General features: G+C 37.3%; 1 protein-coding gene across 10 annotated transcripts in view; it reads right to left on the reverse strand.

The window, feature by feature from the left end:
- Window positions 1-9,820: 9,820 nt before the first annotated feature.
- Window positions 9,821-27,413, reverse strand: part of LOC149563737 (LRR receptor kinase SERK2-like) — a 286,023-nt gene continuing 268,430 nt past the window's right edge. For 9 of the 10 annotated variants that reach the window (XM_089826870.1, XM_089826869.1, XM_089826866.1 and 6 more), the window contains 2 exons: window positions 12,410-12,801; window positions 9,898-10,570 (listed from right to left, as the gene is read on the reverse strand). In XM_089826870.1, coding sequence (XP_089682996.1) covers window positions 10,256-10,570; window positions 12,410-12,801 — 707 coding nt within the window. In that variant the 3' untranslated portion in view covers window positions 9,898-10,255. Of the gene's footprint in view, window positions 10,571-12,409; window positions 12,802-27,413 lie in introns of all 10 variants that reach the window. The other variant, XM_089826867.1, reaches the window with a different exon arrangement.

Raw genomic sequence — 27,413 nt, forward strand, 5'->3', positions numbered from 1 at the left:
AGCAGTGTGGAAACGACACTGAAGAACCCACAAGCAGAAAAGAAAAACAAACGAAAGACTTGATCAAGACCTTACGCTCTAATTGCCCCATTCGTAGCATACCATGATATGGAAGATCATGGCAACCTTGAGGAGGGAACAAGGAGATTGCTTGGAAAAGATACTTCAAGACCCAAAAGCGAAGATCCCAAATCAAAAGAAAGTGAAAATCCAAAAGAGAGCCGCTTGTCAATTAGATGGGTAGGACAAGGTACTAACGGACCAAGATCAGACATGAGGAAAGCTATATCCTGCAAGGACCTATCGGAGAGCACCGAAGCTGGTGGATTTGGATGAGTGATGCATCTGGCAAGCTGAACTAAGAAAGATAACACTTTGGTGACAGGAAATCTAGCTAAAGGATGCGTTGGAATAGCTAACCAAGATGTGCGATGGGTGCAAGATGTTGATCAAGGATGAACTGACACGAACGCTAGATAGATACAATGGTACTAAGCTAAAGAGGATGTACAAGCTGATGGACCAAGATATTTACAAGCGGGCTAATCAAGATATGGTACAAGCTAACAGACCAATGATAGGTATGATACAGATGGATAAAAAGCTCAAGATGAGAGGATAGCGGGATGGTGCGATGTTGTGCAAGATGCAAAAACTAAGGATGAGGTGATAACGTAAGATATGGATTTGGAAGGATGCATCAAATGATGAGGAGAGATTTTGTGACCAAGGATAGCTAGAGGAGCAGGATGAGATGGCTGGATAGGATGGTAGATAGCTAGGATTATGATGGATATAAAGAGATGACATTGGGTTTGCATGAGGATAGCCTAGACCTAGATACCAATGACAAGGGAGGATGAACAAGACAAGATCTCCAAGGAATATAGTGCCCCCAATCAGAAGATAACATGTTCAAGGAGGTCTTATGATGGATGTGATAGGATTGAAGCTAGGAAGGAAAAAGCTGAAGGGGCTAGGGAGATGGATGATAGCTGGGATGGTTGGCTGAAGCTGCAAAAGATAAGTGGATAGTGTGAGATGGAAGCTAGAGGATGGAGGATAGGTGGATAGATTGGAAGATGGAGTTGGATGTCAAGAGATGACCAAAAGCATGAGGGTGATAGGCTAAGCTGGGGATGGCAGGATTACGCATGATGCTTGTTTGCCAAGTTTTCATCATGGTACTTGTCCAAGGCGCTTGAATTGCCAAGTTTTCACCAGTGGACGCTTTATTTTTCTTTTCTTTTTTAACTTTTTGACTTTGGACTTAGCTGGAATGATTTTGGCTTTCTTCAGCTATTTTGGCTTTTTTGGGATTTTTCACTGGCTGTTGGAATGTTCAATTTTGTTCCTAGCTGTTGGTATACCGGATGTGTGATTTATGCAATAGATCGGATTAGATGGGATTGATGGTAGGAGATGGAGGGATGGAAATGCTGGAAAGGAGCATGAGATGGGGATGCTTGCAAGAGCAACATTGGCACATGTTGGAACAGGTGTGAAAAGAGCATATGGGGGAGAGATGGTAGATGCAAGCGTGATGGAGGATTTGTGGAAGCGTGCTTGGGGATATAGGCACCCAAGATGGAGTTAGGAGATGGGGGATATGCGTCACTAGATGGGGGATTAGTAATGGTGGATGCCATTATGCATTGGGTTTCAACTTTTTTCTTGGGGATCCACATGGTTTTGGATTTTCTTTTCATAGGCTTTTGCATTGTTTTGCATTCTTTGATTGGATTTTTCCTTTTTGGAGTATGTCTTTTAGAATAGACATATGATTGCCTAGGATGTGGATTTTTAGCTTTATGCATTTTGAAGTTGGCATTCACATTGCTGTGGTAAGCTTTGGGAAGATGGTTAGGAGAAGCTTTGTGAGATGGAGAGGATATGAAAGAGCATGTAGGGGGATGATGATGGATGATGTGCCCTGATATGTGCCTTTGTTGATCTTGCATAAAAATGGATGGAATAAGATTTTTATGATGGCTGATAGGAGGATGGAGGATGGTAGATTTTGGGACATAGGGACCCAAAATGGATTTAGCGGATGAAGGGGGGATATGGTAGGTTGTTTTGGGTTGCAAAGATGGTGGAGGGGGGATGACATAAGATTTCTTGAACGAGTGATGGGAGGCTGGCATGGTGGGCTTGGAGATAGGCTTGGTTTGGGGGTGTAGTGTACCAACACCTTTAGATGGTGAGCCTTTGGATACATATCCAAGACCATGAAATCCTAGATTTTTTTGTGCAATAATAGGCTCTCTGATTCCTTGCTCTTGTGGTCCTAAACCTTGACCTTGATAATGCCATCGATTAAGCATTTGAACAAGCTGAGGAAACTTTTTGCTTGCAGAAAATGGTAGAAGTGATTTATTAGGTGTATTGCAATGGGGAGATACTGTTCTTAATTCTTCCGCTAAGAGAGGGCCACCATGGATGAATGTAAGTGAACCAAGAGGGTAGATTATAGATGGTGTAATAGCTTGGATAGGTGGTAAGATGGAAGCATGGAGCGGGGGAGATGGAAGGAGAGTATCTTGATGTAGCTGGTGGGATGACAAGATATCTTGTAGTGGAGGAGATATGGCTTGAGGTTTTGGAGATGGAGGAGATGGTGACTGCACTATGGATGGAAGACATGGTACGATGATATCTTCATTTATGCTTTGGGGGATGTCAACATGCTTTTGGGCAGGATCTTGATAGGATTGGTTTGGAGTGGATGTTGCGATAGGAGGTGAAGGGATGGATTCTTCAAAGGCAGTGGATGGATAGATGGGAGATTCAGTAGTGGAGATGGGTGAGTAGAAGATGGATGCATAAGGGCCATTAGGAGAGATTTGGGAAATGCTTGGAGGCGATGTGGATAGGATTTGGAGGGATTTGATAGGTGGTGGGATTTTGATGCTTGCAGGAAGTGGAAGGATTTTAAGCAATTTGATGGATGGTATGGGGATGATAGCTATGGGAGATGGAGGTGATATTATAGATGGGGAAGCTTCATCACTGACTACTTCACATGGTTGGATTAGATGACATGGCTTATCGACTGTTGGAGGCAAATTTTCTTGTATTTCCTCTAGGAGATTCCTTGGAGACTCGTGTGTCAAAGGTGGAGGTGGATTGACAGGAATAGCTAGTGTGATGGGGGTGGAAGATTGGAAGCTTGGTTGATGGGGTGATGGAGGGGAAGCTGGAATATCAGATGGCATGACGAGATAGTTTGGAATAACTCTTGGATTTTGGGGGATGCTTGGGGGAATGTTTCTAAGGCTTTCAATATACCTGTCATAGTCAACAAGATTTTCATCATCATTGGAATAGGAGGTGGCAGGAGCAAGGACAATGCGACCAAACACATCATGATAGGATTGGTACTTCATGCTTTGATGATGAGTTTGATGGGGATGGGGTCTTGCATATGGATGAACATGAAAGCTCATGGTTGGATTTGGATTAAGCACAGATTTTGGATTGGCTGATGAAAGATTTCCTAGGGAGAGTCAAAGCTGTATGACAGACCTAAGGAGGATTGGCTGGAGATTTTTGGCTTTCTTGTGGATGGAAGACTTCAAGGGAATGCTATCAAAAAGTGAGAGTTTTGCTTTCCTATGCACTGGATTGGTGGAGATTATGTCAACTTAAGGATAGACTAGTGATCCTATGGCATGACACGAGATTGACCACTTGTGGATCCCAACCTTTAGCTCAAGGTGATGAGGGATACAAGTGACAAAGCTGGATTACCCTAGACAATGCTCTGTCAAAGGGATAACCTTGGTGAGATTGGTTGATTGGTAGGATTGATTGGATAGCAAAATCTAGCAAAGTGACAACAACTCTTTAAAGGCTTGGGTGATTTTGGATTGGGTTGTTAGCTGGCCTGGGGGATGATTTGGATGGACTTTGGATTTGGGATTGTTCTAAGGCAAAGAACTAGTTAGATTCAGTTGCATCGGGGGAGCTTGGATGATTTTCTGATAAGGCAGTGACTACGCTAAGTATGCCTTGAGTTGGGAGATTTCTGCTTTTTTGGGATTTTGACCAAAATTGGAAAACATTCATTCAAAAGCTATGAACAAACAAGCAGACAAAAGTTTTGAGCAAGCACGTCAAACACACCAACATCCTAAGAAGCTTTCTACAAAGATGAAATTTGGTTTAGCTAGGAAGTCCTCGATATACGCAAGGTACGTGAGGCCCAAATCTGTAGATGAAACAAAAAAGATGTCACACAGCCGAGAGGAGCGGTAACCCACTTCTCCTCTTTCACTTCTCAAGGGTATAAAGTTCCTTGAGGCTTAGCCTGAGTGACAAAATTTTGATCCCAAGAGAGGTGTCTTTGGATTCACCTCCCGATCTTTATACTCCGCCGGAACGCTGGAGTTGAGGTCGTCCCAAGGGGTGATGAAATCCCCAAGCAGGCCTCCTAAAAAGATAAGACAAGATTTTGGATCCTAATCTTATGCACCCAAGATGGCCTCGAAAGACGACAAGGGGAGAGAAGACTTGGATGATCTTGGGCTAAAAAACACGCTTGTTCTTTTACCAACTGACGCTTAAGTTTTCTGATCTAGACTTTGAAAGCACTCATGTTTAAGATACAATGTTTATTCCAACTTTGAAGCGTCGAAAAAAATAAAATTGATCGAAGAATGCGAACAAGAAGAAGAGTTAGGGTCAACAAGAAGGTAAACCCGTGCGCCCGGAGGCCCTCCACGTCAAGTATCGATTGATTTTTCTTTAAGGCATTCAAGATTGAGTGTGAGTTTATTTTAAGCCCAAAATAAAGGTGTGTGAGATTCGATTTCAAGCACGCACCCGGAGGCTCTCCACGTCAAGATTTGTCCAATTTTTATGCCCAAATGAAGTGTGAGTGAGATTCATGCGCATTTAAGGAATTTTCTAACTTAGAAAAACCACTAAAAACCCAAGTGAGTGGAGTTTGATTTGCGTGGAGCACTTAACACCCTCTTAGGTGGACCCATCCCCATAGATGGCACTAAGATTGCAACCAATGGTTAAATTGATGGGTGATTAAAGAGGGTGAGTCCAATGATAAACTCACTCAAAGCATTTTTATTTATTTTTATAACTTAAAAGATTACAAAAATGTAGATTCTTTTTATGCTCCAAAAGATGATTATTTGATCTATGGCATTCAAGATTGGATTTGTTGTTTTGATCATGCATTCATAAAAAAAAACAAACTTGATTTTAATCCATGGCACTCAAGAGTGATTTTAGCAACATGCATTCAAAGACAAGTGATTAAACATTCAAGTGTTTTTCCTTTGAGCATTCAAGATTGAGATTTTGTGTGTTATTTTAAGAACTTTGAAGTGCTTTGTTTTAACCATAGACCATTCAAGATTGTTTTTGGACTCAAAAGTGAAAATGATTCTTTGGACTTTGCTTTTCATTCAAGATTTTGTGTTCTAGTTTGCATGTTTTAAGCCCAAAAATGATATTCCTAGATTGTTTTGATGCATGAAAAACCTAAGAAACATTCAAGATTTTGCAACAAGACATTTGTTTGGAACAAATAACAAAGCTTTTTAGGACAATTTTGGCAACCATTTAGGACTCTTAGTTTTCATGAGATTTTTAAAAGAACTTTAAAATATTTGCAAATGAGGTTCATTTTATCCTTGATTGATGCTTTGAGTTTGATTTAGATTTTAGTGTGCACTTAGTGTTGATTTTGAACCTTTTGAAATGGAAACTTGAAGTTCTTTTTAAATTCTCAAAAATGAAGTGTTCCTAATTTTGCATGAATGCATCTAAAACCTTGATGTTGCAAGGATGAAAATGATTAGATTGGTTTAGTTTCACTTGTTAAAATTTTTTTTCTTTTTTGCAAATTTTTAATTTTTCAATGGATTTAAGTATGATTTGGGGGTTCGTTTTAAGCACTAAAAAGAAGTGTGTATGATTTTGCTTCCTTAAAAAAAAATGGCCAAGATCTCCCACAAGAAGAAGAAGAAGAAGTAGATGGAATAAGAAGAATATAGACAAGAAGAGGAAGAAGAATTTCAAGTTCTTTGTCCACCTATAAGCTTGAAAAATATGCAAACACTATGAGATAGATTATGAGTTCTTTTGTCTTCTTCATGCTCATGTGGACCTACAAAACCAATTTATACAATCCTACCAATCACAAAAACAAGAAAAATTAGCCAAAATCAGCAAATGACATACAAAACTTGACTAAAAAAGCTAATGAAGATGACCCATGCGGGGTCCCACCGGGCGTGCCAAAATGTATATGAGCAATGTTAGTATGCTAATAGAAACCAAATTTAAATAAAGCTTCTACAAACTAAACAAAATTCATAAACTTCAAGATAGACTAAGATGAGTTCTCAATTGAAAATATGAGCCATTAATGGGCTCTCTCAATGAGAAGCTCTCTTGTTGAGTAGCTTTGTCTAAAAAGATAGGATATATGCTCAATATGCTTCCAAAGGCTTCAATGGATGATTGTGGATTTTTGGTGTGGATAGATGGCTTTAGTATGGATTTGGATCTCAAAATAGCATTATAACTTTACTTCATGGATTGTGTTATTTTGCAAAGGGGAAGGATCCAATTTATAGGCAAGAGGCTTGAGGGATTGAGGGCTAAGATGCAAGGATGGGAAAAAGCTTATGGAAGGCTCAGATTGCATGAGAGGAGAGCACATGGATTGTGCTTCCTTATAGCCAATCAAGGAGTGACACATGTCACATGGTGAGAGGATGGAGGAAAGAGCAAGGATGAGTCAACAAAGGAGGCTCAAGAGATAAAATCTTCATAAAGACCCTCATAATGACTTGTAAGAGCAATAAAAGGGCTTGTAAGAGTCATTTATGACCTAGTGGACTTCATAAAGTTTTATGGTTGAGATATTTTGAGGGTGATGAGAGCAAATTCGACTTGGACTTGATTAGGAAGGTTTTAAACTTGCTTAGGCTTGTGCAAATGATTAGAGGATGGATTAGGATGGTTTAGGATTAGCTTAGGGATAGGCAAGTGGATGGCATTTAATGAGGGTGGGTGAAGGAGGAGATATTTGTTAACTTTGGCTTGGGTTAGTAAGTCTTAACCCATGTTTAGGGAATGTGACAAGGTTAGGAGGGGATTAGGATTAGGTTTAAAGACATCTTCTAGAAGAGTCTAGATTTTGGAGGAGGATAAAGACTTTCTAGAATAGTCTAGAATTTCCTAAGATGAGGATGAAGACTTTCTAGAAGAGTCTAGAACTTCTTAGGATGAGGATAAATTAGATTTTTAGGAAATAAATAAAGTTTTATTTATTTCAAGGGTTTGGGTTGAGGAGATATTTATTAAAACTTTTTTAATAAACATGAGGATTAATATTTAATTTTAATTAAATATTTTGAGTTGGGATTAGGGGTAGGAAATGATGGGATTAGCCTTTAATCAAAATTAAAGAAGGATTAGAAGATTTTGGAAGAGGTTATTGGTCATAAGGAAATTGGCCAACTTTTGGGAAAAAAATAAATTTTTTATTTATTTTAAGATTTTTGGTCAATTTATTAATTAAATAATTAATAAATAAGAAAGTAATGTTTAAATAAGATTTAAACATTTTTGGGAGGGATTCCTTAATTAAATATTTTTAATTAAGATAAAAGGATTTAATGGCATAAAAATTAATTAATTAATTAATTAATAAATGATGATGTCATCAGGAATTTTTCAGAAAATAAAAATACTTTATTTTCTAAAGGATTTTTAGGTGTCTACAAGTAGACGTCGCTCAAGGGGTTAGTAGAATGTAGTTGTGTTCTGCCTTGTAAATTTTGGGCATGACATTAGGGTTAAGGTTTAAGGTTATGATTAGAATTAGGGTTAGGACTATAGTTGGGACTAGGTTATACATCATGGTTACTATTAGGGTTAGTGTTTTGATTATGGTTAGGGTTTACATAATGGTTAGTATTATGGTTGGGGTCAAAGTTATGGTTAGGAATAAATTGGATTATGGTTAGGGTATGGTTTTACATCATGGTTTGTATTGTGATCATGGTTAATGTCTATATAGAGTTAGGGTTAAGATTAGTATTAGAGTTTAAAATTAAAAAATACTTTTATGATATAGGTTCACATCATGGTTAGCATTAGGGTTTTGATTAGGGTTACCATTATGGTTTTAAATTCAAGATTAAGATTATGGTTGCAGTTAACATTTACAACTAGGATCAAGGTTTAAGATTACGATTATGGTTTGGGTTTAGGGTCAATATTATATCTTAGGTTTAGGGTAAGGATTTGTATCTTGATCAATTTTATGGTTAGCGTTAGAAAAATGATTATAGTTATGCTTAGGAGATATTGTAATGATAGGTTATCGCTTAATTAATCTCTAACACTAACCTTATCCAAACCCTATCCAGAACTTAGCGTAACTCTATTGTTTTGAATGATACAATTAAGGTTAGTTAATTAATCAACATTATTGTAAGTTAAACTTTTAAATTTTAGTGCATATTTATATTCTCCAATACAATGTGTAATATTAGAGCAACATAAAATTTATTCCAATATTATTATTTATTGTTAATTGTATTCAATTAAGCAATAAAATAGAGAAATTATCACAAAATATTTAGTTAAAATTGGGAGATTTTTATTGAACAATTGGTTGAAAAAAGTATATTTAGTTATAGACAACCATTTAAATAAGGAGAATTAATTTTTTTAATCTATTTATTTAAATATATTTATAATTCTTTTGTAATGCTCATGAAGAAATTAGTTATTCAATTAAATTTTTTAACTATCAATTAACTAAATTATTGATTTGTTTTTTCTAATTCCTTTTATCATGCAAATTATTTAGGAATAAACACAAGATTTTAAGATTGATTGGCAAACATTTATGAAATAATAATTTTAAAATAACTTTATTTAGGAACTCATTTTAGCATGAGTGGTATCTTTCAATCAAAATCTATAGAATATTATCAAAATTGGATAAGTGAGAAATACAATTTCTTTACATTTTTGTAAATAGATTGTCAAATAATGTGTAGAATACTTCCATTTTCTCAACCATCAATAATACATCTACAATTCCATGGATAATAGTCAAAACTTTAATTGTCAGATTTAACTTCACGACAAGCTCCTTATAATGTGCGTGTAGCAACTTCAAAGATGGTAAGAGCGAACACACTATGAATGTGATTGAGTAATTGAACTTAAGAGTAGCAAGCAATTGCTCCTCAAGTGGGCCTTTGTGATAAGTATTTTGAGATGATTTTCTAAATGCATCCTACAAGATAAAGATATTGAATCAAATGTTATAGAGAAACTGGCCATCCACAAAAAAATTACAATCTCAATTTGTAGGTGGAAGTTGAAATATAGAGTATAATTATCAAATTTTATCCGAGTGAAATCGTTGGTCCACTGTTTTAAATTTGTACAGCCAATCTCTCTCACTCAATTATATAGAGATAAAGAAATCTAAAGCAATATTTTCTAAAACGTCTCAAAATAATCATATTTCTAATTATATTAACTACCTTTCTAAAGTTTAATATAATTAAATATTATATCTCTTGATATTCAATATTGTCATTATTGGCATGAAATGATGACTAACTAGTATTTTTATTCCTGCCATCAAAATTCAAATCCAACTACAAACAATTGTTAATTGTTTAAATAACTAACTTAAAAGCATACCTATTTTCATTAATTTTAAACACTACGAAAATAAAAGCCATAAGCTATACATGCAACTGTTTACCACCATGCAAGTGCATCTAACTAGACACTTATCAATAGGAAAAGGCAAACGTAAGAATATTATCTCTGTTATTTCCTTGTACAGAGATGAGAAGAAAATCAACTTATTTTAGAATCTAAATTTCAAAATTTATGAACTTTAACGACATTCCTCATTTAATATAATGAAAGAATTGTTTTTCCTGCTATGTAGGTTTGCCCATTGACTGCTTTTATTGAAGTTCTACTGCACCTGGTTTTGCAAACCAAGTCAATCTTGCTCTTTAAACTCATTATCAAGCAATTTATTCTTGACTGTTACCTTTTCTTCTTTTGCGATATATGCACAACGCTTTCAATTTTCTGCTTCAACAATTACTAATAATGGTATAACACACCTTGCAAGGCTTTACATTACTCAACACACCTTGCAAGGCTTTACATTACTCGAATTTAGGAAATGATGACAAACATCCAGAGAGAGAGAGAGAGAAGGTAGCTGGACAATCTATCTTCCACCAGACAGCTCAACTGCACTTTGGCTAGATATTGAATTCTCAGCCCACTCAAACCTCCTGGGCAACATTTCAATTTCTTGATGACGTATGGCTTCAGCCTGCTGCCACTCTTTCCAACGTTCCTCTAAACCATCTCCTTCCAACAAGCGGACTACTTCACTCATGGTGGGCCGACCTTCTGGTGAAATTTGTGTACATAGCAATGCCACCTGGACAATGGCTTCAAGTTCTCTTGCATCATAGTTCTGCTTTAGGTTTACATCTACAATTGCATCCAAACGTTTTTCTCTTTCCAACTTTTTGACCTGTGTGTCATCAATCACAACGACGTAAAATTTTATAATAAGAACAGAAGAAAACATAATTTATAGAAAACAGTTTTAAAAATTATGTGATGATATGCTATAATTCAACTCTCTAGTTTCAAATCTATCCATCCTCGTCGTTCCATATCATATTCAAAACAAGAAACTTCTACATAGATCATTATACGGATTGTCCTCCAAGCTAAAATCATTGTTGAGACACACCCTGTTCCAGGCAATTGACAGACTGACCACGTGTGGAAAATGACTATGTAAAGCATATTAGTTGTACAATCAGAAAAGTCATAGACCTAACGAGCTATGATAATTACAATTATAGTTCTGAACCTCGAAAAATCCTTGTAAAATTTGTGAATCAAAACTATTAACGTGTTATTGTCTGACTAGCTTGTCGCGGAATTATTCAGAAAAATATGATAATTGCTTGTTATCAGTTCACCAAAGCACACAATTCTTGGAGGTAAATTATGCGAGAGGAATCAATAGTTGAGGACCTTAATTTTGTACTTTTTAATATTCTAGGTGAAAATTTCAACTCACTTACATTTTTTTACAACAGGTTACTAAGGTTTTAGGTCACCCCATAAGAAGTGAAATCCATAATTGTGCCCTAAGTCATGTTTTATTTGTATTTGTACTCTGATGAGGCATCAGTAGATGGGGTTTACGTGAGATTTGTAAATGTTCTATCAGGGTCTGTATCCATTTGGGTAGGGTTCGCAGGTGTTAAAGAACATATTTTCAACAGAGGGAACTTGAAAGTCTATTATTATATTTTTGTTTTACTGTTTTTAGTTTTTTCTCATTTTGTTCTTTTTCCTTCTAGTGTTAATTGTGAATTGGATAAACTCTTTTATCAAAAATTAAAATCTTAATAGCAATCTGAGAATCAACCTTTGAATGGAGGTGCTTTTAATGTTACAGTTCCCGTAAAAAATCATTGGATTTCTAATATCTGCTTCTATGTAAACACAACGCTAGCTCTGATTGTAATTATCTTGATAGGAGTGACTAAAATCTATTGCACAATCCTACGACTGTTCAACAGCAACTGAAAACTATTTTTAAAGAATTAGCTATGATGAGCCCAGATGCTCTGATATATTTTTCATGAAAATGGAAACTGTAGAAGTGGTCTATTAGACGAATTTAAATCTCATGTTTAGTTCAGTTGCCATTCAGTCAATAAAACTTTATTATCAAGTTTTCATAAATGCTTGCGACTTTGTGCTGATTGTTGTAAGGAATTTCTTAAAATGATGTCTCTACTAGAGCTAAGAAAACAAAGAAGATGAATAAAAAGTATTCAAGAATTGCAATATTTGGGTGTGATGGTGGTGGATGTTCATTGTTATCAATTTATCATGAATGTTTTTTTTCTTCCGACTTCTGTAAGGAGTTTTAAAAATGCTAATCTATTAAAACTCAGAACACATAATGACAATATTCTTATCGTTTACTGTATAGCCCCCATCATTTACCCTGGTCAGATTGTCCAGCTTCACCATCATTATTCTAAAGAATTATGATTTCGTCATAAATAAAGGTCCTTGGTCCCCCACCCTGTTCCAAAACTCTCTGGAACTATATATATATTAAATGTAAACATATAAATATGCCAAAGATGAAGCTAGCAATGCCCGGACATCGAAAATCTACCAAAGCACCAATTTTCCTTTTAAGATATGATTATCCAAATTCCACTTTTCAAAAAGACAGAAAAAATAATTTGTTTGCAATAGGAGACATTTACTCATAAAAGAAAATCAAGGCTGCTATTTGCAAGGAAAGAATAAAGAGAAGATATTAAAAGTTTACATGATCAAGTAATAGAACATCGTCTTCTCTTTGTCGTGAGAAGTCAACAGCACGTTGTCCCGTGACAAGCTCTAAAAGTGTAATGCCATATCCAAAAACATCCGTTCTTTCTGATGACCTTCCAGTTGACAAGTACTCTGGAGCAATATGACCTATGGTCCCACGCACTTGGGTTGACACATGAGTCTTCCTAGTATCAACCAACTTTGCTAAGCCGAAATCACCAACAACAGCTTCAAAGTTATCATCCAGTAAAACATTTGCGGCTTTGACATCCCGGTGAATTATTTTAGGGTTGCAATGTTCATGAAGATACTCCAAACCACAGGCTGCACCTAAAGCAATGCGTTTCCTGGTACGCCAATCCAAAAAAAATTCCCCAGGCTTTAGTTCTGCATAACAAACAGATTGTCAACCCTCTACTGATTTCCTGTTAAGATATTCAAGTAAAATAAAATGTCCACACTACCCTCTTCTGAGATAATACTTGATAACATTTTCTACCATGGGCCTTCTTAAAGACGTCATTTTCGAGCATGAAGAAGAAAATTTAAATAGACTTTCAATACGTTGTCCATTTAAGATTAAAACCCAATAAACACAAGGATAAAGTGGGATCAAATTGCACTAAGTCAAAGATGAACTCAATTAATTAAAGAAATATAAACAAAGAGTACCTATCACAGCCTATTAAGATTAAATAAGAAAACAAGAACTCAATGGAAATAACTGTTTTCAGCATCTTAATACTAGTAAAGTTATTGTATAAAGATGACAACAAAAGAATGTTGAAATAAGTACAAATGCTGGATGATCCAATAGGTGATGATTTAAAACAGCACACTTTCTTACTGGATTTAGGAAAATGTTCAGAGGAAATTTAAGGATGGTGCCTAAGGACCAACATCAACATACCAATAATACATATTAGTCAATGCTACATGTTGAGCAGTAAAGAATTTCACCCAAAAGAAAGATGAAAATGGTCATGAATCCAAATTATTTGAAATCATAAAATTAGTAAGTTGTATGAAAGCACAGTTTGGATAAGTACGTTTTGGGTGTTTTATGGTAATGGCACAATGTGATGTTAAATTGTGCTATTGTTATTCTTGTCACCAAGGTTTGAGTTCTTACGAGGGTGTTATTGGCGAGTGTTCATGTTGGGGATGAAATCCCCTGTATGTGGCCTCACCAGTTCATAGCTCCACTCAAAAGCATTCACCGTCAATTTTAAAATAAAGAAGGTAAGATTTTGGTGTTTGAAATGTAAAAAATGAGGGTCATATAGAAGAAGAATGTACTGTGAAATATTGTAGAATATAAAATGTAATAATTCTCTATACAAGTGAGCATTGATTAGTCCAATAACAGTGATAAGCAATACATTATGGTGTGACAGATACCATGAAGTGGAGGTTTTCACAACTAAAGAAATAATCAATCGTAAGAGTAATAGGAGTATTGAAAGATGAGAGCCAAGAACCCCAATCTTGAGAGAGAGAAAACGTAAACCTTAAACATTTCAAATATGTAATAAACAGGTACACTTTGGTAATGAATGGCAAAACAGAACACCACAAGTCACAAAATTATGAACTGAATTTAGCCCTGGTTGCCATCATGATGCATCTTAAAATGAAATTACCTCAAATGTTTCAAATAGAAAATGAAGAAGATAATTATCTATTGGCTGTCACTTAGCAGCCAAGAAATGATGCAAAGAATGCAACATGCTATCCAAGCTGCTAAGGATATAAATGATCAAGCAGATTGAGTGAGGTGGTTTTATGAAACTTCAATCCACCACACACCATCTAAGAAAACAGCTGAACAACCATGCTCAAGACAAATAAAAACAATTCAAAAACAATCCTTTTTCCAACTGCAATCACTGTTCTATATCTCTTTTGAATTTCACAACCTTCATTTTTTAACACAACATCACAGCCATTATCACACATCTATCCAACACTCAAAAAATTATGCCACAAACTATCCACATAGTATGTCATCGGTAAATATTGTGTAGCCGATGGCCCCTTCGGGAAGGTTCTGCAGAAAGTATATATACACCCTCCGGGATCATTGTAATTATCATCATGAGCATTATGTAATCTCTTGGCATATGCGAATAATAAAAGGAGTACTGCTGTTGTTGTTTTTGTCTATTGTCTGTGTGCATTCATCTATTTACCCCATGCTGTAAACATTCACCCCAAAAGAAAAGTCGTCTCTTGGTGACTTCACAACTAACAAAAATAGGAGACCACAAAATACAACATATAAAGAATATATACTAAAGAGGAGGCCGTGATCCTGAAGAATGTTGCTGTCATCACAATTCATAGACTTGATCCGTTCGCATGCTCAAATCCTTCTAAATCCGTGTATTAACCTCTACAGCTTCCTTCAGAAGAAGCACTGCATCCATAGCCTAGGTCTTCGCTAACTGCAATTCCTGCTCAGTCGCTTCCTTATCCCGCAAAAGCGTTGCACGCTTAGCTGCCCACGCTGCTTGCTCGCTGGCCAAATCTGCATTTACCTTTTCTGTAGCCTCCCTCTGTGCTGCCAGAGACCTCTCAGCTGTGACCTTCTCTACTTCCTTGTCCGCCTCCACATGCTTGCGAGCATAATAGACTTCCTTGTACAATCCTACTATCTCGTGCGCCAGCTTCTCCATCAGAGTGGTGCACAGCCCCAACTCAGGCTCGGTGGCCCAATCCACCAACATCTCAAGTGTCTCGACTGCTGGCCAACCCCTGTCCACAAAACACGATCAGAACCGCTCCGGACAAACCCCTCTAATATAAGCTCGGACCAAATGCAAGTCTTTCTGCCGAGTCAAAGCCTGCAAAGCAATAGTGTGTCCCTTCTTCAGTGCAACTCGCATGGCTCTGAGGTAGTCCCTGCACCTGTCCTCATCTGGCCCATAATCCTCCTTCGCCACATCGTCCATGGTCCACTCTCCATCACTACTCGTCTCTAACACTCCCACACCGGCGCTCTCTCCGACAATTGTCTTATTTCCAACAGCTGTGTTCTTTGGTGAAGAAGGGTCTTCCCATTCTAGAAGTGTATTGCGAATGAAGAGTTCACTCCACGCTCATGCTCCCTTGGCACTCCAAGCCATGCAAGTTAATTCCCTTCCGTCTGGATTCTCTTCCCTCGGTGAATACAAGTTCAAAAATTCCTCCCTTGCTTCTTCCACCAATTCCACCCGCTGTCGAGTCTCTTTCAACAATTCCTCGGTGCTTCGGCATCCGTCAGCAACCTGCTGAAACCTCCGTCTACGTTCGGCTTGCTGCGCCAAAATTAAATTTTCTTGAGTTGTGTGGATTTCATCTTTGTCCTTTAGCTTGCTCTTATTTTTGTTTAACTGATTTGACATTAGTCTTCATTGCTCAGCCTTTGTTCCAGGTCCATCGGGCAATGGCACCAAATGTTTACTGCATAGGGTAAATAGATTAACGCACACAGACAATAGACAAGAACAACAACGGGACAACATTAAAAAGGAGTTTATTACCCAATTTCAACTGTTGCGTGACAACAATGAGATCGTAGTAGAGATATACAACACAAAGCAGGGGAAGAATGAAACTGTCCGAGTATACACCAAGAAATTAAAAGACTTAATAAATAAAATGGAAAATAAGTCAACAGATGGGCTGCAAAAGAGATGGTTCATTGAAGAATTACGCCCAAAGTTGCGAAAGAAAATGAAGATTGTGCCGCCATCGTCATACACTGAAGCATACAATCGGGCGATGAACTTGGAAAGTGAGCAGAAAACAAAGAAGAAGAAGAGTAGCTCATCCGAGTCAGATGAAAATGTGTCTTCGGAAGAAGAGAGCAGCGATGACGAAAGGGCAACAAGAAGGTCCGAGCTCTCTAAAAAGATATGATCCGAATGATGAAAGAATTTACGAATATGCAAAAAGAGATGAAGGGAAACGACCTCTGGTGCATGGAATGTAAGACAGAAGGACACACGAAAGGAGCCTGCCCAAAGATCCAGTTCTGTGAGATTTGCCAAATTATGGGACATTCCTTAAAAGAATGTCCTTTCAACATGAAAACAAGAGGGCCTCGGCAAGTACTTCTCACACAAGAGGCTTCCGCGGCAGGAGGGAGCGAAAACACCAGCAACAAGGGTGCCACGTCGGGAGGGTACAAAAATAATAGGCGAGGTCAAAACAATAGCAATGCCAACAATAATAATGAGAGTCGAAGCCGAATTCAGTACGACATGAACGGCCGCCTGATGGTACAATGCCACGCATGCAATCTATGGGGCCATTTTGCCTGAGACTGTACAACGAAAAACGCATCGAAGTTGTTATGCAGATGGTGCCATCCTAGAGATCATGAGGATGCCAAGTGCCTGAAGTCAAGAGTGAATTTAATCACCATCAGGACAGATGAAGAGGAGGTTTTGGCAATCACACGGAAGCAAGAAAAATTGTACCCTAACTTGACGGAAGAAAAGAAGAGGCTGGAGGAAGTGCGGACAAAAATTGAGAAAGTGACATAGGCAGAGAAAGCACACTTGAGGGACACCACAAATACCTCAGCAAAGAATTGCGTGGAACAAAACATTGTATGCTAGTTATTACAAACTGAGGTACCCGTCAAAATAAATGATCTACTTCTCACAATGCTTCAGCTTCGATCGACACTCACAAACATCGCTCTAACTGCTAAGTTACCAGGAGAACTAGGAAGAGCGAAGCAAATTGCCGCAGGTGGAGAAGACCCAATGCTGCTAGCCCTCACATCCGGATGGCATCCGACGGTCGTTGAGATGGGGATTCTCGGAAATGTTCTCACAGACACAATCGTAGATGGAGGGTTCGGCGTGAATGTCTTACCCGAGGATACCTGGAAGAGGTTGGGACAGCTGACGTTGTGGCCACCTACATTCTAGTTGCTGACAGCGTACCAACATGACATAGTAAACCTTGCTAGTAGTATACTTTCCATCAAAAGTAATTGAACATCTACCAATAATATATGTTGCCTTATCATCACCAAATCTAACAGGACCACCTAATGGAAACATTGTCATTGATGTCAAAGGCATGGTTAGATATTGTCATTGATGTCAGAAATGAACACAATAGTTATGGAAAGTATTATTAATGTTAAAGTGAATAAATATATAAATCAGTTGACTTCCCTATGATGAAAATGGTAATATGGGAATGCATATATAATAGAAGATAAAACTACAGTGGTCATGTGAAGAGTGAGACTCATACCTCTTAAAGCATAGAATTGAAAGGATAAATAGCAAAATTTCCCATTGTAAATAAATCCATATTTAGAAAAGAAGAAAGTTTTAAATATGGAAAGAAGCATTCACATATGAGGCTTTACAACATATGGATTAAAATAAATAGGGAGAAAGTTGAAGAAGTATCAAACAGCATCATATAGGAGAATTCATAATAACCAAACATATTACCTTAGCAGTGCTCGAATGTTTCAAAGACTGTGTAGAAATCAAATGAAAAATAAGAGGGCTATAAAATATTATAAGCTCGATGTGGCATCCTATAGGAACAACAACAACAAACTACATATGACTTCCATATGATAAGCCATATGCCATATCATCTGCAACATATACATGGTTGGAGATTATGAAAATGATAATGAATCAGATATAAAAGAAGTCCTGGATGATGGAAAACTCAAAGAAGGATCCACTACATATACAAAAGACGAAGAAGGCGCCTACAACGAGGAAGAGGATGTTGATATCATGGAAGAACTTCATTATGCTTACAAAGAAAATGGAAAGCTTAAGAACAAGAATGCAAAACTGAAAACAGAAATTCAAGAATTATACGAATCCTAAAATGAATCAAGAAAAGTAATTGAGACTTTGAAAGAAGAATTAGAAGAAGCCAAACAATATCTGGATGAAATGATGAGAAAGTTAAATGGAAAAGAAGAGGATTATGTCAAATTAGAGGAAGAAGTCACCATGTTGAGAAGCGATTTAGAGAAAACCACTGTTAAACTAAATACCAGTCTCAAGTTTGAAAAGAGCTCTGAAATTCTAACTAATATCATTGACAGCCAAAGGTCATCTTCTAGCAAGACAAGGTAGGATTTGAAGAGGTTCAAAGAATCATGATTGTACATTCAAAGGCTTCGTCAAAGAAGGAAGTAGTATGACAAATTTGTCCAAGAAAGAGGAAGAACTTGAAAAATATGTCGAAGTAATTATCAATCCTGTCAGAGGTGGAGAGAGAAAGAACCATGTTCAAGAAAAGATAAGCACAACTTCAAATGATAAGGAGGACAAAATAACTGTTACATCCAAACTCCAACATGATTTCTATGGATATTGTTATTCATGCAATTATTTTGGTCATAGAGCAAGAGAACGAAGAGCACCAAATGAATGGAGAAATAGAAATCATTATGGGCACTTAGCCCAGCATTGCAGATATGGATTTTATACAAAGAACATACTAAAAAGAACTATCTTTGTACGGAGGAAGAAACTCGATGAAGACAATGAAAATAATGAAACATTAGGGACTGTAAGGCAGAATAATCAAAAGGGAAGAACTACAAAATTTTGGAGAAGGAAGATAATTAAAGAAGAAGAAGAAAACAATGCAAGTGCAACTTGCAGTTCATATACCTCCTAGTCATGAGGAGAAGCATGAGTTCAGGGGAAGATATGAATGAATCTATTCATTAAACCCTTGAAGAAAATGAAGATAATGATTCAAGACAAATTGATGTTTTGAAGATCACATTAAGAAGATTGATAAGCTGATTTAGATGTCAAAGTCTAAAAGAGGAATCTTCAAAGAGGTAAATGCATTAATGGTAGTACAAAAGCATGCAAGAACATTCTTCTCAGGGGGAGTATGAGAAAACTCTCACAAGGGGAGGATTTGATGACTGGTTTGTAGATAGAAGCTTGATGATCATCCCTTTGCCATGATGTCAAAAGGGGAGAGAGATTGAAAGGAGGAGAGCCAGATGAATTGAGTAAATATTGCCATCAACGAAAAAGGGGGAGATTGATGGAAATATTGTCACTGATGTCAAAGGCATGGTTAGATATTGCCATTGATGCCAGAAATGAACACAATAATTATGGAAAGTATTATTAATGTTAAAGAGAATAAATATATAAATCAACTGACTTCCCTATGATGAAAATGGTAATATGGGAATGCATATATAATAGAAGATAAAGCTACAGTGGTCATGTGAACAGTGAGACTCATACCTCTTAAGGCATAGAATTGAAAGGATAAATAGCAGAAATTTCCATTGTAAATAAATGCATATTTAGAAAAGAATAAAGTATTAAATATGGAAAGAAGCATTCAGATATGAGGCTTTACAACATATGCATTAAAATAAATAGGGAGAAAGTTGAAGAAGAATCAAACAACATCATATAGGAGAGTTCATAATAACCATACATATTACCTTAGCAGTGTCCGAATGTTTCAAAAACTGTGTACAAACCAAATGAAAAATAAGAGGGCTATAAAATATTATGAGCTCGATGTGGCATCCTATAGGAGCAACAAGAACAAACTACATATGACTTCCATATGATAAGCCATATGTCATATCATCTGGAACATACACATGGTTGAAGATTATGAAACCAAGTCAAATATAAATGGCAGCAGGAGCAATACTAATTGCAGGAGCAAAGAGAGAAATAGAGGTTAAAACCATGCCCAGTGAATATATCACAAAAGCAACAATTACATACGTAATAAGCAAAGAAACATACACAGTCAATAATGGAGTATTGTGTTAGATCGAAATGAAACAAAGAAGATATCAGGAGTTCCCCAAAGGATTGAAAATGATAATAAAGATTAACACTAGTTATGCGCCAAAAATATCAACATAGCACGGGATTTGGATATAAGTCCAAAGAAGGAAACAGAATAAACCATGGTTGAAATTCCTAAGGAAAATCTATATACGATGATAACAATACATCATAATCTATATACTTAAAGAAGTTTGGGGGAAACAATATGTATTGCAGACAATTACAAAAGCTTCCACATCGTTCAAGAGACGAAAGAATGCCAGGTTTACAACATCATCATGAGCAAGGTGAGAATTTCCACTCGAGGAGATCTTGATAATAAGAGCCAGGATGCATGTTAATAAGACAAAGTTTAAGTATTAATAAAAGATGTGACTGAGAAAGCCAATCATTCATTTAGAGATTCCATGATATCAATAAAGAGATTAAAAGTTAATAAGTTTGAAAGAAACAATAATTTAATTATTAGAAATGAATGGTTATCTTTTAAAAATCACAACCTTTCAATAAAAGGTTATCTGAAGATATAATTACAAAGCTTTAATTCATTGTTTAGTAGAGATATGGAGAATTTAAAAAGAAAAAGGTGTGAAAGAGTAGATCAAATCTGTGTACAAGGAAGAATAAGTAAGTAATGTATTATCTGCATAAAATGAGAGTGAATAATGCATAAGAAGGAAAATAAGTAAGTGGAATGGCACCGTATAAGAAGACCTAATAGAGAATATGTGAGTGGTGTAAAAAGAAGATCATCTGATATATATATTAAATTAAAAGACATATATACAAAGCAAAGAAGTTTGTGGTGATATAAAAGAGATTTATAAATATATATTAGGAGAACATTGTAAATCAAGATATTTCATTATTGAAGGCTGACTTTTAGAAGAGAGAGGAGTGTGTATGTGTTGAAAGAAAAGAATACATACAGATTTAAGTATCAAATTGAAGAAAAGAAATTGTGATAGATATCCATCATCAGTTGAGTAAGCAAAAAAAAGAGGTGGAGAAAAAGTTTGTGTGTAGTGGGTCGATGCTCACAAAGACAGTAGTGGGGAGTTGGTGCTTCCAATAGGTCAGAGCTTGCGAAGTGTGGGAGTTAGGGCTTCTAGTGAGTCGGTACTCATAACATAGGGGTTGGAGACTCTAGTAGGCTGGAGCCTACTAAACTGGTAAGCACTTAAAACATTCAGAAACTCTGACTAGAAATCAACATGAAAGCATGAACACAAATGGACACCATAATACCACAATTTACGTGGAAACCCAAATTAGGAAAAACCACAAAGAAACTAATCCTCATTAAACCAAGATCAGTTATGGTAAATTTAAAAATGGGCTCACTATCGGTTTTTCATTGCATCTTTCTCACTGTCAGTTGCTCACTACAGCTTGGCTCACTGTCGATCAAGATAACTACCCTAAAATATAAGGTTAACTACCGATATGAATTGGATCACTGCCTAAACAATTAAGCTTAAAGCCAAACTATAAGAAATGAGATTGAACCCACTACCAAAGTCACTATCATCAAAACTCTTCTATACATAAGCAATATGACAATCTGCTACCAATTGCGTCAACTCACATGAACCTCAACATTTTTCCTTGTCGGATTCACATTGACTATGCATATTACTCACAAACAAGCATCACGAGTACTCTACAATCAGCTGGGATCATCATTCTTATACTACTTGTAACTTGATGCCAACAACCAACTTGGCCTACACCGAATTGAAATAGATCACATTGAATCACTCCAATGGTGGTAAGGAATAAAGCGTGGACCATCTCACTTAATACAACATGCCTTGCACATATCAGCATGCTACACCATCTCCAATATATTTGTTACTAACAGGTATGATCTATACCTTACATGGTAACTGCTAAGACCAAAGCATAATGAACATGCTCCAAATATGTAATGTCCCCATTTCTAGCCAGTTTGCACAGTTGATGGAGTTAGCTCATCATAGCGACCCTCGTGAGCTGAAAGGGTGTTTTGGGGGTCTCAATTGTGAACTTACTATTTTTAGTAAGTCTGTTTTTGGCAATTTCTATTTTTGGCAATGCAGTGGGTGGCTTCAGCAGTTGGTCGTCACCTACAATTAATAAAGTAATAATTGCATGAGCTCTTATTTATTTATTAATCATTAAGTTGTATTATTAGAATAATGTTTATATTATTACAATAATGACTTTAAGAGATATTTCTAAAAAGCATGTTGGAAAGTTTCTAGTGTTGAGTTATTTTAGGAAACTTCCACAATTTCTGAAGTAGAGTTTTTTAAGAAACTTTGGCCAACGAAAGGTTATAAATGAGAGCTCATTTCATTGGGAAAAAACATGCTTGATTATATATTTGTTTTTTGTGCCTTTGTGGGTTTTTCCTGAGTTCTGAACTATTTGCCCTTGCTAAGGTATAAGGGTTAAGTCTGAGAAGTTTCTCGGCAATTGTGCTGAAGTATACAATTGGCCAACTTTCTCCCCCTATATTTTCTGTGGCTAAGGAGAAGGGTCTTGAATATTATATTTTTTTTTTGCTCATTTCATTGCCTGATGGTTTGAAGAATTTTTGAGATTCATCATTGGTAATTGTGCTGAAGTAAATAATTATCGCATTCCTCTTACTATTCATACTGTACCTAAGAAGAAGAATAATTCTAGAGAAATCGATTGGCATTGTAGAGTTCATAATTACTTGCGATTTTCTGCTAAGGAAATCAGTGAATCATTGAGGGCTACCATTTCTTCTTGTGGTAGTATCGAAGCATAACCAAGGCTGCATTCAACATTGCAGGGGTATTAAAGCATTTGCATACACCCACATCATCTATAGAAGGTTTGATTCTAATTGCCAGAGGCTAGCATTATAAATCTGGGTGTCCATAATCAGATCATGGCCTGAAAATTCATAATTGGGGCCGGCAACATTCATCGGCAAGGCTGTGTTTGTAATTCTGGGCAGTGGCTTGCTGGAAAATCAGACAATTGGGGTTCAGTCCTGCATATTGGTGATTGGAGCTGGCATTTTTTGAGAAGAGATCCTCTCTGCAGTCAGCATTGGAAAATTGGGCAAGGAAGCACCATTTTGGAGCTATTAATCAATATTAAAAAAAAATTGGGCAAATAATGAGGTTCCTTTAGTGAATTAATGGTGGAATTCGATTTATGTTAATTGTATTTCCTTTCCACTTAAAGTTTCAAATAATGTTGAAGTGATGTTGTTCGTATTTCCCCTGCACTCTTAGTGGTTTTTCTGAAAATTATTTTTATTAAAAACAAGAAACATAGCAACATTATTCATTGGCACCGAAAATTCTATCAAAGCATACATAGAGTTTTTACGATGGTATTAGAGCAGTTTCCTGCCAACTTGTAGGAATTGGACTCAGTTTGGTTAGTGCTTGGTTAGAAATGTAGTTAGTATTTGATTTGATATTTTCTATATCATGGCTAATGATAGGAGGTTTGCGTTGGGAATGCACTATACCCGAAGGCGACGTAATTCGCCTCCCAGGGAAGGTGAACCTGAGATTCAGTTTGGTTCGGTTGGTAGTCTAGGTGGTTCTGGTGGCATTGGATTACACCCCAAAGATGATGAGGTTGATAGAGATGCCTTGCAGGCATTTAAGAATATTGTAGTTGGACAATAGTAGATGATATATGTACTACAACAATTGTCTAATACTCTGCGGTAGATAGCACTTCCTCGAGGATGGAGTAGGGAGAGAGCTCAAGATGTTTCTGTTGGTTCTCATAGATCTCGAGTCAAGGATAGAACCCAAGATGGTGTTAGGTATAGAGATGCAGATCGGGTTGGAGTTGAGGATTGTGGTGGATTAGCTGACAGAGTTGACATACATATTGACACTCATGATACGCTGTAGAGGCTCATGTTTCTAAGCCTTGGGATAGATGCAGTCAATATTAAGTCTGAGGCCCCTCCTTTTGCTAATGATGTGCTGACACACTTCATGGAGTAGGATGCTTTACCACAGGCTGTTAAAGATCATTTGAATTTTGATAGATTTTTGACTCAAAAACGGGAGCATTCCAAAGCGAAGTAGGCACTTGAGAGACAACGACCTCAACAGACTGAGTTACATCAAGTTGCCAGTAAGATGATGTTGGAGCACTTTGATGGTACTGGGAGAGTTACAGCTCAAGCTTGATTCATAAGCTCGACACATATTTGGCTTTGCGTCCTATGTCAGAGGTGGACGCTATTAGATTTAGAGTGATGCATTTGGATGGAGCTTCCCATGACTGGTGCTACCATGGGTTAGTTTCTTTGCGACATGATCAGGTCACTTCCTATCAGGAGTTCATGGATCACTTGATCGAGAGATTTGATAGGAAGGATCCGGAAGTGTACTTCCATGAGTTGGCTCAACTAAAGTAGTTTGGAGGATTGGAGAGTTACATCAGTGAGTTCCAGAGGCTTTTAGTCATGGTTTATGATATTTCGAAGCGCAGACGAGTTATGTTATTTATGAAGGGATAGACTAAGCCACTTCATGGATGGGTGAAGTCCTTGGATCCATCTTCTCTCTAGGTAGCGACGAGGAAGGCACGTGACTTGGAGTCCTCTTCTCGAAGCAAGTTTGCTTCGAAATTTTCTACTCTTCCAGCTGATGATGAGCCCCCACCACTTGTAGAGGACAAGAGTGAGTTAGTGAGGAGGTCTGATGATATTTCTAGAGAGGATTTGAGGAGGCATCAACTTTGCTTTTGGTGCAAGGGGCCTTTCTCTAAGGGTCATACTTGTGTGTTGAGGCCGAAGGGAGCAGCGAATCATAGTATGTGGGTTTACACTAATGTGATTGAGGAGTCATCACAATAGCATGAGGATGCCTATGGAGATGATAATACTTATGATAAAGTTTATACTGTGATGAGTATTTATAGTTTGGTATTCGACTCACATGATCAGGATTTGCACTAGGTACAAAGTTGGTCTGAGCCTAAGCTGGATTGTCTGTAGGATGATTGGGTAGGTATAATGAAGGAGAGTGTGTTGAAATTTCCTATGGATTTTGTCGTTGGTAAAGTTATAAAATAGCTGACAAGTAGATTAGCATGTGTCAGTAAAGTTATAAAATAGCTGACGGGTAGATTAGCATCCGAAAGGATGCATGACGATTGAGTCACCCCTTCGGAATGGTATATGTACACCGTCTGGAATGGACTTCGGATCATAGTTGTAATCATCATTGGAAGCACTATGTAATCTCTTCAGCATATATGTGAATAATAAAAAGAGTATTGTTGTGTTACATGTTCTTGTCTATTGTCTGTATGCATTAAACTATTTACCCCATATGGTAAACATTTGGCGCCGTTGCCCAATGGAACTGGAATGTAGGCAGAGGAATGAAGACTAATGCTGAATCAGCTTAACAAGGATAGGAATAAGATAAAGGAAAAAGATGAAGTACACACCGCACAAAAAAAAAAATTTTAGCACAATAAGCCGAGTGTAGACGGAGGCTTCAGCAGATTGCCGACGGACACCGAGAGGGTGAAAGGGCACAAACAGAGGGAGCGCATTCACCTAGCAGACAAAGGAGTGCCTAGGAATTGCTAGAAGAGATTCGACAGCAGTTGAATTTGGTGGAAAAAACAAGGGAGGAATTTCTTAAACTATATATGCCGAGGGAAGAGAATCTAGATGGAAGGGAATCAACTCGCATGGCTCAGAGTGTTGAGGGAACACGAGCGTGGAGTGAACTCTTCGTCTTCGATACACTTCCAGAGCGGACAACTTCGCTTAATGAAGACCTTTTTTCACCAAATAACACGGCTGTGAGAAATAAGATGATTGTTTGAAACAGTGCAGGTGTTCAGAATAGTGCGGGTGTACAGAACAACGCAGGTGTTCAAAATAGCGCAAGTGTGCAAAATAGCACAGGTGTGCAGAATAGCGCGGGTGTGCAGAATAGCGCAAGCACACAAGTACCTCCAACTCGAATACTAATGGCTGGACCAAAGGAAAAATTGCCAAAGTTTGATGGTGATGGAATGGCCGATCCAATCAAACACTGTAAGACATGCGAAAGAATTTGGATGGCAAATGGCGTGACTGACACAGATGAATGGATCCGACAATTTTCAGCAACCCTGAGGGGTGTAGCAATTGATTGGTTTGCCGATGCTGATCCCCAAAAATTATCTTCTTGGGCAATAGTTAAAAAGGAGTTTATCACCGAGTTTCAATTGTTGCGAGATGACAATGAGATTGTAGCAGAAATCTACACCACAAAGCAAGGGAAAAATGAAATAGTCCCTGTATATGCTAGAAAACTAAAAGAATTAATAAATAAAATAGAAAGTAAGCCGACAGATGGGCTAAAAAAGAGATGGTTCATCGAAGGACTACGCTCGGAGTTAAGGAAGAAAATGAAAATTGTGCCGTCATCATCATACACCGAAGCATACAATTGAGCGATGGACATAGAGAGAGAACAGAAAAAGAAAAAGAAGAAGTAGCTCATCCGACTCAGATGACTCGTCTTCGGAAGAAGATAGCAGTGGTGACGAAAAGGACAGTAAGAAGGTCCAAGATCTCCAGAAAGATATGATCAAAATGATGAAGGAATTTAAGAATATGCGGAAAGAGACGTAGGGAAACGTGCTATGGTGCACAAAATGCAAGATAGAAGGTCACACGAAGGGATCCTACCTGAAAAACCAATTCTATGACATATGTCAAATTATGGGACATTCCACAAAGGAATGCCCCTTCAATATGAAAACAAGAGGCCATCAAAAAGTGCTCCTGACATAGGAGGCTTTCGTGTCAGGAGGGAGCGGAAACACAAGCAATGATGGTGCCACTTCGGATGGGTATAGAAATAATAGAAGAGGGCAAAACAACAATACCAACAATAATAATGGAGGCCGCAGCCGAATTCAGTACGATGCAAATAGCCGCTCGATGGTTCAATGCCGAGCATGCAATTTGTGAGGCCACTTTGCATGGAACTGTACATCAACAAATGCACCAAAGTTGTTATGCAGATGGTGGGGTCCTAGAGATCATGAAGATGCCAAGTGCTTGAAACAAGGAGTGAATTTGATCAATGTCGGCGCGGATGAAGAAGTCTTAGCAATCACCCGTAAACAAGCATAACTATACCCTGACCCAATGGAAGAAAATAA

The sequence above is a fragment of the Cupressus sempervirens genome, chromosome 4, assembly GCF_028749045.1.
Source record: "Cupressus sempervirens isolate cs-2001-9-10 chromosome 4, ASM2874904v1, whole genome shotgun sequence".
In the NCBI taxonomy this organism is placed as follows: domain Eukaryota; kingdom Viridiplantae; phylum Streptophyta; class Pinopsida; order Cupressales; family Cupressaceae; genus Cupressus; species Cupressus sempervirens.